This window comes from Bos grunniens, chromosome 19, assembly GCF_055505025.1.
Source record: "Bos grunniens cultivar Pamir isolate PY7600 chromosome 19, Bosgru_T2T1.0, whole genome shotgun sequence".
Lineage (NCBI taxonomy): Eukaryota > Metazoa > Chordata > Mammalia > Artiodactyla > Bovidae > Bos > Bos grunniens.
In genome coordinates this window covers 1,160,213-1,174,108 of record NC_141183.1, presented here as the reverse complement: position 1 = coordinate 1,174,108, position 13,896 = coordinate 1,160,213, and the positions used below count along the sequence as shown (strand labels likewise).

The 13,896-nt window shown below is 50.1% G+C and overlaps 1 protein-coding gene across 41 annotated transcripts in view; it reads right to left on the bottom strand.

The window, feature by feature from the left end:
• The window catches only part of CEP112 (centrosomal protein 112), a 315,095-nt gene that overhangs the window by 27,419 nt on the left and 273,780 nt on the right, over positions 1-13,896 (bottom strand). For 40 of the 41 annotated variants that reach the window (XR_015146986.1, XR_015146981.1, XR_015146980.1 and 37 more), the window contains one exon: positions 228-317. Coding sequence is in view for 34 of the 41 variants with exons in the window: in XM_086355752.1 (XP_086211878.1) it covers positions 228-317 (90 nt within the window). In the remaining 7 variants the exon portion in view is untranslated. Of the gene's footprint in view, positions 1-227; positions 1,878-13,896 lie in introns of all 41 variants that reach the window. The other variant, XR_015146978.1, reaches the window with a different exon arrangement.

The window sequence follows — 13,896 nt, the reverse complement described above, 5'->3', positions numbered from 1 at the left end:
AAACCAGCACGGGACACAGAGATGCGGGAATGAGGGGAGCAGAGCTGGCGGCAGGGCTTCCGCCCGCAGGCTGCGGGTGACAGATCCCGTGGCAGTCCACGTGCTGCAGGACCCGAGCATTCTGCCACTCGAGGCCACAGCATCCCAGAGGACACAGGACGACCACCATCCCCAAGCCCCTGGACCTGGAGAAAGTCAACAAGCGAACCGGCCATGTGGGCAAGTACCTGCTCCTGTGACTCCAGTTCCTTGTGCTGTAGCTTCTTCTCTATGGATCGCACTTGTTTCGAGCGGTTTTCCAGTTCTTCTTGTAAAGCCTGAAATGGTATAAGACAAATACAAAAATATTAAAAATTAGCACCCTTGAGGGTGCTAAAAATTACCACCTAAGCTGGTGTCAAAAGAGCCTCAGATCTCAAGTCTATTACAGTTGTTCCAAATAGTTCAGGCAGAAGAAAGCCCAGCCTTTCAGCATTGGGCCCAGATGTTTCCTACTTTAGCAATAACTAGTGTTAAAAATTCCAAACTTACAAAACAGACACATTAGCAGGTGTCCATTCATCTTATAAAAATATGTCCTCTGTTCCCAGCACAGATGCACAGCATGTGATAAAGCGTAAAACGACTGCTAATTAAAGTAGTTCGACCAGTACACCTGTGAGGGGCCCTTACACTCTGAACAGTGCTGTGGCCGCAGGAGCTGAGATACTGGCCCAGCACGTCGCTTTTCAGCATTGTGCTGTGGTGATCTGAGTAAGTTACAGTGACCTGAAAGGCATTTCTTTATTAAGCCACTGAAGATAGCACTGAATCTGAAGAACCCGTAAGAAGCAGACAGAGGGGAACTCTTTCAGTTGCCAAGTAGCCGTTCAGGTTGCTCTGGGGGAACCCCGGAATGACAAGGTTCAATAAAGAACGCTGTATCAATTACTATTTTAAGTAAAAAGGTGAACTAGAAAAGAAACAGGATCCATTCGAACAATCCCATGCGATGACAGATACAATACACGGGAATGACGGCGAGCAGAGCGCAAGGGATGGGACGGGAAGATGCTGAATGCATTCTCAAAATAAAATTCATTCAGGGAAGACGCCCGGGTTTCTGCTCTAGGTTAAGAGCTGTGATAGGTCCTTCAGATGAAGCAGTGAAAGAAAACAGATGAAACAACTCTCTGCTGTCACCAGCTTCCATTACACCGGGGGACAGAGAGGATGCAAACAGTGAGTGTATATACATGTCAGTGACGAGCACGGAAGCAAAACAGTGCAGCGAAGGGGGCTCCTGGAGGGTCTGAGGATCGCTTCAGCTGCTGCAAAGATTAGACTGAAGAGGGGTTCAGGCAAAGCAGAGAAGCAGGGTCCAGGCTGCTGAGACACACGGCAAAGAACGCTGGGGACTGGACCGGGGTGGTGTCAGGGCCCCAGTCCACTTGAGGACCCGGGTCGCAGCCCTGAGGCGTGGATGCAGAGTGAAAAATAAAGAGATGATGACTCTGGGGTTGTGGCTGGAGCAGGAGGGAGGCAAGGGAGGGAGCGGCATTGCAGGGAGGTCCAGGGCTTGGCCTGGGGTGGAGGAGCGGGACGCACGGCCCATCCTGACTGAGATGCTGGGGCAGGGGAAGAGCTGCAGTCCGGGCAGCACAAGTCAGTTCACGTCCAGTAACAGTCCCGTCAGTGCAACTCCAGTCTTCTCTCCACGGAGACAGAGCCCCTGGTTCTCGGCCTTTTTCTGGTGTTCTAGATTCACTGGAGCATCTGGTGACTGCTATGTGGTCACTCCCCACGTGGAAAAAAGTGCTTATCATGTGCTTCTAGTTTCAGGGGCGTCCATGTGTTGCCGGAAGCCTGTCCATGGATGAACCCCAGGCTAAGAACCTCTATTTAAAAGACAATAAGGGGGAAAAAAAAGAGAGTTAGGGGGACTTCCCTGGTGGCACAGTAGTTAAGAATCCACCAGCCAATGCAGGGTTCGTGGGTTCGATCCCTGGTCCAGGGAGATGCCACGTGCCGTGGGACAACTGCCGGTGCACCACAGCTGCTGGAGCCCGAGCTCCTAGAGCCTGTGCTCTGCAACGAGAAGCCCGAGCAGGCAACGGAGAGCAGCCCCCGTCTCCACGCCTGGAGAAAGCCCGCGCACAGCAGTGAGGACCCAGCACAGCCAAAGATAAAGCAACAGAATGTTTAAAAAGAGTGTAATGGTTTGACTGAGGAGAGAATGAGAATGAGGACAGAAGCTTTAGGGGCTTTTTGATATTATACTGGAATATAAAATCCACCCTTCAGCCAAGACTGACAATGAGCTTCAGACTCTATTTTTGTTTATATTAATGACTGTATTATCGTGGGCTGTTTCCAGAAGGATGAATGCAGTTGTTCCTATGCTTTATGACCAAGTAGCACTTTTTTGCTTTTGATAATTTTGTACCAGTGCATAGGATCTTCTTGGCATCTCTTACGGCCTAACCGAGGAGAGGCGTGAACGTGGGGCTGGGAGGAGACTGGCCTGCTTTCTGCCGTGCTCTCTCCTGCTCTCCATCCTCACACCGCAGAGTGTGACCCCACGCCCCCAAATCCAATCACGTCATCCCCCTGCTGCAATGCTCAGACACCAAAACAGCACCCCCGAGCTGCGGCTCAGACTCCCGACCTGGGTCCTCGGGGACCCGGGTCTCCAGGCTCTGGCCACCCTGGGCCGAGCGAGCCTCCGTGTCCTGCAGATTTTGTGGCCATGATCAATGACCACGTGCCACCGTCGCCTGCATGGACTTTGTTTTTCAGCCTCCTGGCAATCCTGTGCAGCAGGCAGTTTCTCACCCACGTTAGGGAGGACTGAACCGAGACCCTCAGAGGGGAGAGAGCCCCCTCAGGTCCATCCACAAGCCAGAAGGCGCTGGGATGGGACTGCAACACGCTGACCCACCCCGAGTTCAGCGTTTGTGCTCACCACGACACAATGACCCACCTTGAATTCAGCGTTTGTGCTCACCACGACACACTGACCCACCCCGAGTTCAGCGTTCGCGCTTCTCCCCACGGCCCTTCACCCGTCGCCCGCGTCTTCTCGCCTTTGCCTGGAAGCCGCTCTGCTCTTGGTGTGACCTCACCGACCTGTCCCAGGAGCAAAGCCTGGACACTGCGTGGCTGTGACCCGTGCGGGGCTGTGACCCGTCCGGGGCTCAAGGGGCTCTGTCTCTGTGCCTGTGTGAGGCCAGGACCCCTGCAGCCCAGGGTGCTCTCCCTGTCACGTTTCCAGCCTGGAGTCAGGCCTGGTGCATGCTGGCACCAGGCCCACGCTTGGGCAGGAGCTAACACACATCTCAACTGTTTCCCCAAGGAAATTACTTTAACCATGGGGTCATCCAACTATCGTCAACACAGCAGAGTAACCGAACGGTCATCAAGTTTCTCAAGATACAGAATGTACAAGCATACCTTCCAAAGTTCTCTCTCTATACACACACCTGAAACATGTATATACATATGACATTATTATTTGTGATGACATATTTTCTGGTTTCTGACACAATAAAAAACTATACTCTTTTGTTTCTTGATTTATTTCAAAGAAGAAAAATACAGGAGATGCGCATGTCCTTTGTCTTTTAAGCAGAAAACTGTCACCCCCGCAGTCTCATCTCCACCCTGCCCTTCCCCAGCAGAACCCCGGGCACGGCCCCCTCGAGGGTCCCCGTCCCCACCCCGGTCTCTCAGCCCCTTCGTCCTTCCTCTTGTGCCCGCCCTCCACGAGGGAGCAGGCAGAACCAGCAGTGTCCCAGCACCGGGGGGAGAGACTCCTTGACAAGAGTTCAAGGTGCTGCAGGGCCTTCCTGGAGACTGTCACGTGGGGAGGGGCTTGGGCAGTGGGCAGGGCCTGAGTAGGGGCGGGGCCTGAACAGGAGGAGTGGTCTGAGCGGGGAAGGGGACTGAATGGGGGAGGGGCCTGAGCAGGGGCGGGGCCTGAGCTGGGGGAGGGATCTGACGGGGGAGGGGGGGGGAGAGGCGTTCTGGGCAGGGGGTGGGGCTCCAGGGCTCAGGCCCACCCATGCAGACAAGGATGCCCTGGTGGGGAATCATGAAAGGAGCGGAGGTCAAAGCCTGACCCTGCGTGATGCCCAGACTAGGAGCAGGCAGAGGGCGAGGAGGCCAGAGGCCGGGGGGATCGCGGTGCTGGAGGTGATGGAGGAGGAAACGAGTCCAGGGGGTCTGATAAGACAGTCCCCGCGAGGACAGGGGACAGCGCCAGACCTGTCCTTTCTCCGCCTTCACACAGCGAAGAAGAAATTGCTAACCCACTGTGTCTCAGCAATGCTAAAAAAATAGAAGGGAAGTTACATTTGCTTTTCAAACGGCTCCGCTTTTCAGTTTGCTCATAGTTAACTAAAGGATTCACATGATGTTTCTAGGGCTAATCAGAGCAAGCCATATAGCTAGAAATTCCTTATTACCTAATAAAAATCAGTTTAAAAAGCTGAAGAGTAACGGAGTAATATTCCACTTTCCAAAAAGTTAAAATGCATCAGACGAAAGGAAAAGGACAGTTTATACTGACAGCTGTTCCTGATCTCATATTCTAAAAAAATTATTAGGTCAGGAGCTGTTCACCCCCAGAATGGACGCAGGCCTCTCTGAGGGTGACAACTACTGAGTAAGCACTGCTCCTGCTGCTAAGTCGCTTCAGTCGTGTCCGACTCTGTGCGACCCCACAGACGCCAGCCCAACAGGTTCCTCTGTCCCTGGGATTCTCCAGGCAAGAATACTGGAGTGGGTTGACATTTCCTTCTCCAATGCATGAAAGTGAAAAGTGAAAGTGAAGTCGCTCAGTTGTGCCCGACTCTTAGCAACCCCATGGACTGGAGCCTACCAGGCTCCTCCATCCATGGGATTTTCAGGAAGAGTACGGGAGTGGGGTGCCATTGCCTTCTCCGACTGAGTAAGCACTAGCGGGGACCTTTCTTCTCAGCTGTGGCATCTTCATTGGAAAGCCTTACAGTCTGATGTTTGACGCACATCTATGAATACAACTTCTACTTTATTCCCGAGAAAAGCCCAAGATCATCAAAGAATGGAGTGTCCAACATTGGTTCAAAAACCTAAAACAAAGTCCCACCTGAACGGCCACGCTGCGTGTCCTGCAGACGTGCCGCTCACCTCTGCTGGGTGCCTTGGCCTCGTGACTGAAGGGCGGCTCTGCCAACGAGACCTGCCTCTAGACGCCAGGTGACGGGGCTGGCAGCGGGCACCACCCATGGCTGACTCTCCCAGAGCTCTGTGTGGACTGCCGACAAAGAATGGGCTTTTCCGGAAGAAAACCCGCAGCCCTACAAGAACAACGAGCGGAGACCACACTCTGCGAAAGGGAGCAGGCTACAGGATAATCTGACTTGTTTGCTTAAAATATGAAAATCGAGCACGTTAGAGTGGAACAGGTCCACAGGCCACGGACTCCTCAGGCAGGGAGAAGCCAGGCAGCTCATGTTCCTGGAGGAGGCACCCGTCAGCATCCCAGGGCTCTGCTGTTCATTTAGGGGGAAACTAGGACTAGAGTCAATGCTATTTTCATAAAACTTATAAACAGGCTTCAAAGTCAGCTGCTCAACTTTAGCCACACATTATGGGCTTCTGTGGTCTTCCTAAAAACCCAAGTGTCCCTCCTAGTTCTGAGTCAGTTAAACAAACACGAAATGATGGCGGATACACACTTTTTAATAATGGACACATGAAATGCAAGTCCATTTGAATAAGTAGCTAAAAAGTTATGTAATAAAGGAAACTTTCCCTGGAAAGGACGGATTCTGGGCTGTGGGGACACAAAAGCCACAATCCCAGTGTCCCAGGGTGAAGGGTGTCCAGAAGTGCTCGGCCTCAGATCAGCACAGGTCTTTGGAGAGGTTTCTGACCTTGGCTTTGGCCAGACTCCACCAGGCCCTCATCCGGAGAGGGGCGGAGTGGGTGTCCAGCGGCATCGGAGCTGCAGCCTCACTGCCGTGGCCCAGAAGGCCGCCCGGCTGAGCCGCAGACCGGCCTCTCACCCCAGGACGCCTGGCCCGCAGGCTCTTACCAGACAATACAATCCCAAACTCCCCACCTTCCCATCTTTACCGAGACCCTGGGCTGTGAGAAACCTGAAAACATCCACTAGCAAATGGAGGCAGAACCAGAAACACAGACATGACCCTGCTCCCGAGTCACACGCCCTGCAGGCTGTGCCCCACTCTTCAGGAGCGTGAGCCGGTTCCCTCTCCCGGAGACTCAGCGTGTCCTGAGTACCTTCTGCCCCATTCCGTGCATTCCGTCTTGGCAAACACCTGTGTCCGGCCTCGTCAGTCATCCTGAGGCCTCCGGCACGTCTCCCGGGCCTGCCGACCATCGACCGTCGAGGGGCAAGGCTAACGGGCTCCTCCCCAAGCTCTGGCTCACAGAACACGTTCTCTGGGGGCCGCACCTTGAGTGGCACAGTGTTCTCCCATTTACAGGGACTGGAGCAGATGTGAGCACAAAAGACCGTGGGGGACGGTCCGTCCTGTTAAATATACAGCTGGGGACTTTGGGTTAAGTCAGCGGTGGGGAATCGAGGAGCTGGGCGAGACACGGAGGGGGCCTTGCCAGCAGCAACTCCACACGGCGAGGAGATGAACACGGAGAAAAGCAGAGCTTGGCAGGAAGGCCCGGCCCAGGAGAGGTCAGCCCTGCAAACGAAGGTGAAGCCGGGCAGTGGGGTGCTGCTCTCTGGTCCCCCTACGCGTGTCTCTGAGAGTTTCCATAATAAAGAGAAGAAGGAATATTTAAAGCTTTTTCTACTTAAGACATACGAAGACACCATATCCTTCCTTTCATGAGGTTTGAATTCACTATTTTACTTCAGAAGAAGCATGATTGACGCGTCCTCCACCGGCAGGAGGGAGGGCAGGACTTCCCGCACTGTGTATATTCTGGAAGACGACTGCGGTGCCCAGATTCTGACCGAAGGAGAAGGTGACTGGACGGGAAGGCTTATTTCTGCTTTTATTGAGACACACGCGGTAGGATTCCAGGGTTCTAAAACACGGTGCTGGTCTGTTTTCTATTTAAAACCTGTAATACGACTTGAAAGTTTGTCTCAAAAAGTATCCGTCCACTGACTGGTTTATCCATCAGACAGAGAGGACACCCGTGACTCGGTGAAGAGACAGATTATAACAGCGAGAGGAGGAGAGCCCTCCGTGAAACCTCACTGCCTTTGTAACAACGCCCACACCTGTCTAAGGTAAGGAGACTTCAGTTTACAAACGGTGCCGATAATATTTCTGATGAGTGGGTGTTCTTTGAGAGGGAAATTGATGCAGAAACAGCAAATATTTTCCTTTGTACTACTCCTAACTGAAAGTTAAGGGAAAATTAAGTAAAACTATAAAATCTCATCATTTTGGTGTCAGATTTGTACTTATTTTTCTTTTTTTCACATCTTAAACATCTGGGATCCAGCAAGAAGACATGTCCTGTCCCCGAGACAGGGAGACAATCTGGGGTTAACACCAGAGCGGAGAGTGATGTGTGTCCTGGGTGGTCTCGCTGGCTATTTACACAGGCCAGTATTTTTTTTTTAATGGGGTAAATCTACTAACAAAAGCAGCAAGTCTTCTTCACCTGAAATGCCAGTCAAGATTTCTTTTAAAGTGATTTCTTCAGAACTACTCAGAATGAATAACAAAACCATAAAGAAGTCTTATCAGTGGTTCTGCAGAACGGAGAACAGGTTTGTACTACAGATCTAGTTACTGAAACAGGTCACAGTTACTGCCAAGGCCAGTCGTGTATTCAAACACAACATGGTATCTTTAAGGCCTGCGTTCAGGTTTTTTGGGTTTCCCTGTCGGTTCATTGGTAACGAATCTGCTTGCCAATGCAGGAGACACAAGAGACATGGGTTCGATCCCTAAATTGCAAAGATCCCCTGGAGAAGGAAATGGCAGCCCACTCCAGTATGCTTGCCTGGGAAATCCCATGGACAGAGGGGCCTGGGGTGCTGGTCTGTGGGGTCGCAAAGAATCGGACACTGCTTAGTAACTAAGCACCCACATACACATTCAGGTTTTTAATTTTTTCACATTCCATGCAAGTAACTTTTTTTTCTCATTTCTTTAACCCTCGTAATTCAGTATCTTGTGATATTATATGAAGAAAAGGAGTTTTAACCCAATATGTGGGCTATTCTTCACATGAGGCAAAGTTCCCTCTGGGTGAAAACTCTTCAGCTGTTGCAACAAACCTCGTGGATGAGCTTGCACTTTGATCCGAGGCTGCTGTTGCAGTGCTTATTAGGCCACGGATTCAACTCGAAAGGTAAAAAGTATCGTGGCCAATATAAGAAGCAAGAGCAGCACTTCTGTCAAAGAATCCCACAGTGTTCACTATCCTTCTTTTCTTCTCTCTCTCTCATCTATTTTCTGGCCTTTAAAATTCCTAAATGACTTCCTTTAAAACTCTTAAAACTGCACTTTTAAAAGAGTTAGTGTTTCCTGGTCTCCATGGAGGTTCCAGGAAAAGAAATCATGTTATCCCAAGACTTTGATGATCTAAGGAAGCTGGAATCCCCCAACACACCTCATTAACGTTCCCCGGCAGCACACAGCCCGTCCTGACCTCACCCACATTTCCTCTGGGAGCAGCCGCCACATTTCTGCTCAGGAAATTCAAAGCACATTGCCCACTCTGTCCCTCCAGATGGCGTCACTTGTGAACATGTTACTATCTCGGGGGGTGGAAATCCAGGACCAAGCTCAAGAACCAGGCTAGGATGTTCCAGGATCTCAGAGGAATTCCCTCTTTCGGCCGGTGTGATAACCACTTACACTGCGGTCAGCCTACAGAACAGACCGCCCTCCTGCCGGAACCCAGGGAGGGGAGCACCCAGGAGCCACTGGTCTAAATGTTTAGTTTCTTGCATGGTAATCGTCTACACGGGAGGTCAACGTGAGCCTGCAGCACGGTTGTAACCCAAAACGAGCCATGAATTTCTCCTCTGTTAAACCTGAAGTCATATTTCTCAGTCATGTCCCCTACATGAGAACACACTTATGAATCATGATTCACCTAGTGTTTCCCCTTCATCTTAGACTGTAAGCATCACAAGGTAGCCTGCCTAGTCACACTTCTAAAGTGCTCTCTGAAACGCTCAGTGAGATGTTGGCGCTATGGCAATTCCCAGGTGGCGCAGTGGTAAAGAATCTTCCTGCAGTGCAGGAGACACAAGAGACTCAGGTTCATTCCCTGGCTCGGGAAGATCCCCCGGAGAAGGGCGTGGCAACCCACTCCAGTATTCTCTGCCTGGAGAAGCCCACGGACAGAGGAGCCTGGCGGGCTATAGTCCGTGGGGTTGCAAAGACCTGGAAACGGCAGAGTGACTGAGCACTCACGTCAGCAATAGTAGTCACTGGCAGCGTGAGCCAGTTTTACAGAGGACACGTGGCTTTTCATTGAAAACAGTTGGGGTCTCCCTGCTGAAATTTCTCCAGATCCCCCTTCCCGCCTTGAACCACACCACTGCATCTGCTTTGGCTGCGCATGGATAAGAGTGCCCGCGTTTTGCTCAGGCTCCTCCCTTACCCATCCCAAGGAGCGCCCTGCCTTGTTTCCTCAAGCCGTCCGCCAGTGTCCTTGCTTCTTTTTCAACACCTGAGGGGTTGGTCACGACTATCGGACATTCAGGCCCGTCCAGAACACCCGCCGAAACTGGCACAAGAAAAGGTCCCGGTATCGGGTCCTGTGAAAACGTCCGGATTCAGACAGCCCACCATGCTTCTTTCCACTCTGGTTTATCTATAAATACACTGAAGAGGCCGGCACGCTTTGCTGCGCGTGGGGGGACGGCCCTCCCGCCCCATCCAGTCTGAGAGCGCCGCCCCCTGCCGGGGTAGGCTGCCGGGTCCTGGCGCTTTGCCACAGCAGCCCTGGGACGGACGCACGCGGGGAGGGAAGCCCCTCGTTTTGTGTCTGGTCCTGAAACGCGGCCCCCGCCCGCCACTCCTTTCCCACTGCCCAGCTCCGGGCCCCATCTCAGCCTTGGGAGGACCCAGAGTGCTCCCCTCCTGAGACCTCTGCGGAGCCGCGTGAGGAGGGCGCCGCGGTCACCGCACTGGCTGGTCTGCCTCTGTTCTCCCGTGCGCGCGGTCACATCGGGTCAGAGACGCGGTCACTCCGCCGTCACCTCGGCACATCGCTCGGTGAGGAGGCGCCGAACGCCTGAGACGTGAAGGCAGGACCCTCAGGTGAGGCCCTCCGGGACCCCCGCTCACGGAGGGATGGGATTATACTCGCCAGATAAAGTAGTTTTCTTTCCCTTTTCAACCTCGGGATACTGTGCTATCTGGGGCCAATACTCATGAAGGAAGAAGTTTAAAACTTTCTGTTTAAACCACTTAGAATGAGAGGATTTGCAAAGATCCTGCTTAATGTTCAGCTGACACATTGTCAAAAACATTTATCATGCAACCTTTGAAGTTCCTCCCACTCCCTTTCGGTTATTAAGGCTCGGATTGCAGTTAGTTATCAGCAACAAAGCACACACAGGATAGTGTTTGTACTGTCAGACTTTCAGCTTGATTTCTGAACTACTGAGCAGAATTAAATTCTTAGATCAGAAAAATGATTAGTGAGCTGATTTTCACTGCTGAATGCACAACACCGCTGATTTCTGACACCACTTCAGTGCGCACCTGGAGTCTGTGTGAGGCACTGGGAGATCTCACCCGTTTCATAACTGCACATGTTAAGTGCTTTTACTCCAAACTGTAAGCAGCTTCAGATATAAAACTGTGCCCGCGTATGTTTGGCTCTAATTCTTTCAGTGCAAAGTAGAAATGGGGACTTAGATTATTGAGAATTCTCTGGCAACTCAATTCCTAATATAAATATCTCGGCACTGAGTGTATATATCTCCAGCTCACATTTTGCAAGAGGGAGAAAACTCATTCTAGATAAATCAACTGAATGGTATTTTAAAAATACAAACAATGTGTCAGACATCACCCAGGAATCCCAGTGTGGATCAGACATCACCCAGGAATCCCAGTGTGGATCAGACATCACCCAGGAATCCCAGTGTGGAGTGGAGCCACGGCCTCACCTTTGAAGGTGCTCAGACTGACATAGAAGGTATGTGGTCAGGACAAAAATCAGGGGGTTCAGTGATGTCTTAAGTGTCCAGCTGAGAGAACAAAAGGGAACAAAAAGGAGGCAGAAAGAAGTCCAGCAACATTGCAGGGAAGCCAGTGCAGAAGTGCAGAAGGCGGGAGGCTCCACGGCCAGGCCCTGGGCGTCTGCAGGAGGTCGCCAGGGTGGGGCAGAGAGCAAGGAGGGTCTGCTGCAGACAGAGAGACACAAGACACGACACGCAGACACAACTCTCCTATTTCATTTGGATCCTGATTCAGACAAATCAACTTTAAATGGACATTTCAGGAAAACTGGGCCTACCTAATTATGAAGCACGTGTTAGATGATACTACAAAGACTGCTGTTAATTTTCGTGGGTATGACGTTGGCACTGTGGCTGTGTGACACGGTGCCCGTGTTTTCTGAGAGGCCTTCTGGAATACGGAGGATAAAATGACGTGACGTCTGAAATGTGCTTTAAGTTATTTTAGCAAGGAAGAAAAGGAGAAAGTGTGAGACACACATGGCCCATTTTTGATCACAGTTGAAACTGCCCGATGCACATGATGGGGTTCGTAGCACTGTACTTGGCTTTTGGGTATATCTGCAAACTTTGATAATAAAACTTAAAAAAAGTCCACTTACAATTAAGTGACATGAAGGCAAGGCGCAAGGTGATGAGGACAGTCTTCAGGGAGGAAGTGGCGTTTGAGAAAAACCCCGAGTAACAGTAACGGCTCTGACAGGCAGGGGTGAGGAAGGGGAAACTGTCTGCTAAAGAAGCAGCTTTCGCAAAGGTAAATACAGGGGAATAAGTTCAGCTCAGTCGCTCAGTGTGTCTGACTCTTTGCAATCCTCTGGACTGCAGCACGCCAGGCTTCCCTGTCCATCACCAACTCCCGGAGTTTACCCAAACTCATGTCCATTGAGACAGTGATGCCATCCAACCATCTCATCCTCTGTCTTCCCCTTCTCCTCTCACCTTCAATCTTTCCCAGCATCAGGGTCTTTTCCAATGAGTCAGCTCTTCGCATCAGGTGGTCAAAGTATTGGAGCTTCAGCTTCAGCATCAGTCCTTCCAATGAATATTCAGGACTGATTTCCTTTAGGATGGACTGGTTGGATCTCCTTGGGACTCTCAAGACTCGTCTCCAACACCACAGTTCAAAAGCATCAATTCTTTGGCACTCAGCTTTCTTTATAGTCCAACTCTCACATCCACACATGACTACTGGAAAAACCATAGCTTTGACTAGACAGATCTTTGTTGGCAAAGTAATGTCTCTGCTTTTGAATATGCTGTCTAGGTTGGTCATAGCTTTTCTTCCAAGGAATAAGCGTCTTTTAATTTCATGGCTGTAGTCACCATCTGCAGTGATTTTGGAGCCCCCCAAAATAAAGTATGGGAATAAAAATAAACAAGGGAATAAACCTACCCATATATGATGGATTAATCCATGACAAGGAGGCAAGAACACATAATGGAGGAAAAACAGTCTCTTCAGTAAGTGTTGTTGGGACAACTGGACAGCCACATGCAAAGGACTGAAGCTGGACCACTGTCTTATACCACACACAAAAGCCAACTCAAAACGGACTCAGGACATCCTCGAATGTAAACCTCTTAGAAGAAAACAGGCAGTAAGCTCTTCGATACTGGTCTTAGCAATACTTGTTTGGACCAGTCTTCTCAGACAAGGGCAACAAAAGCAAGAGTAAACAAACAGTACAGCAGATAACTAAAAAGCTTCTGCACAAGAAAGGAAGCTGCCGATAAAACGAAAAGGCACTCTAGTAGACGGGAGAAGATGCTGGCCAGTCGCACGTCTAGTGAGAGCTTAAGAGCTGAAACGTGTGATGCGTAAAGAACTCGTACAAGTTAGCCCTAAAAGCGGAAACGACCTGACTGAAGAATGGACACATGACCTGAACAGACGTTTCTTCAAAGAAGACATTCAGACGGCCAACACGCGTGCGAAGGTGCTCCACACGACTGATCAACACGGAAACACACACCGAAACCACAGTGAGACACCGCTTCGTATCTGTCAGATGGCAATTATCAAAACGACAAAAAATTACAAATGTTAGTGAGGATGCAGAGAAAAGGGAACCGCCCCCCGCCCAGTGCTGTTGATGGGAATATAAATTGGTGCAGCCATTATGGAAAAAAGTATAAAGATTCTTCAAAAAATTAAAACTCGAACCACCATACAATTCAGTCATTCCACTTCTGGGTATTTATCTGAATAAAATGAAATAATAACTCGGAAAGATATGCACCCCAATTTCATCACAACATTATTTATGATAGCCAAAGCATGGCACCAACCTGTGTGCCTACGGATAGATGGATAAAGAGGATGCGGTACATACACACAGTGGATTATTTCTCAGTGTAAAAAAGAATGAAATGGTGCCAGTCACAGCAGCATGGATGAACGTAGAGATTATCATACTAAGTGAAGTAAGCCAGACCGAGAAAGACAGATATATACATGACATTGCTTGTATGTGGAATCTAAAAAAAATGATACAAATGAATTTATATATAAAACATAGACCCACAGACACAGAAAAGAAATTTATGGTTACCAAAGGGGAAAGTGGGGGAGGGAATGAACTGGGAGTTTGAGATTAGAAGATACATATTATTCTATGTAACAGATAAACACTACTGTATATAAAACAGATGGTCAACAAGGACCTACTGTATAGCACAGGGATCTGTATTCCACACACTGTGATAAATCATAATGGAAAAGA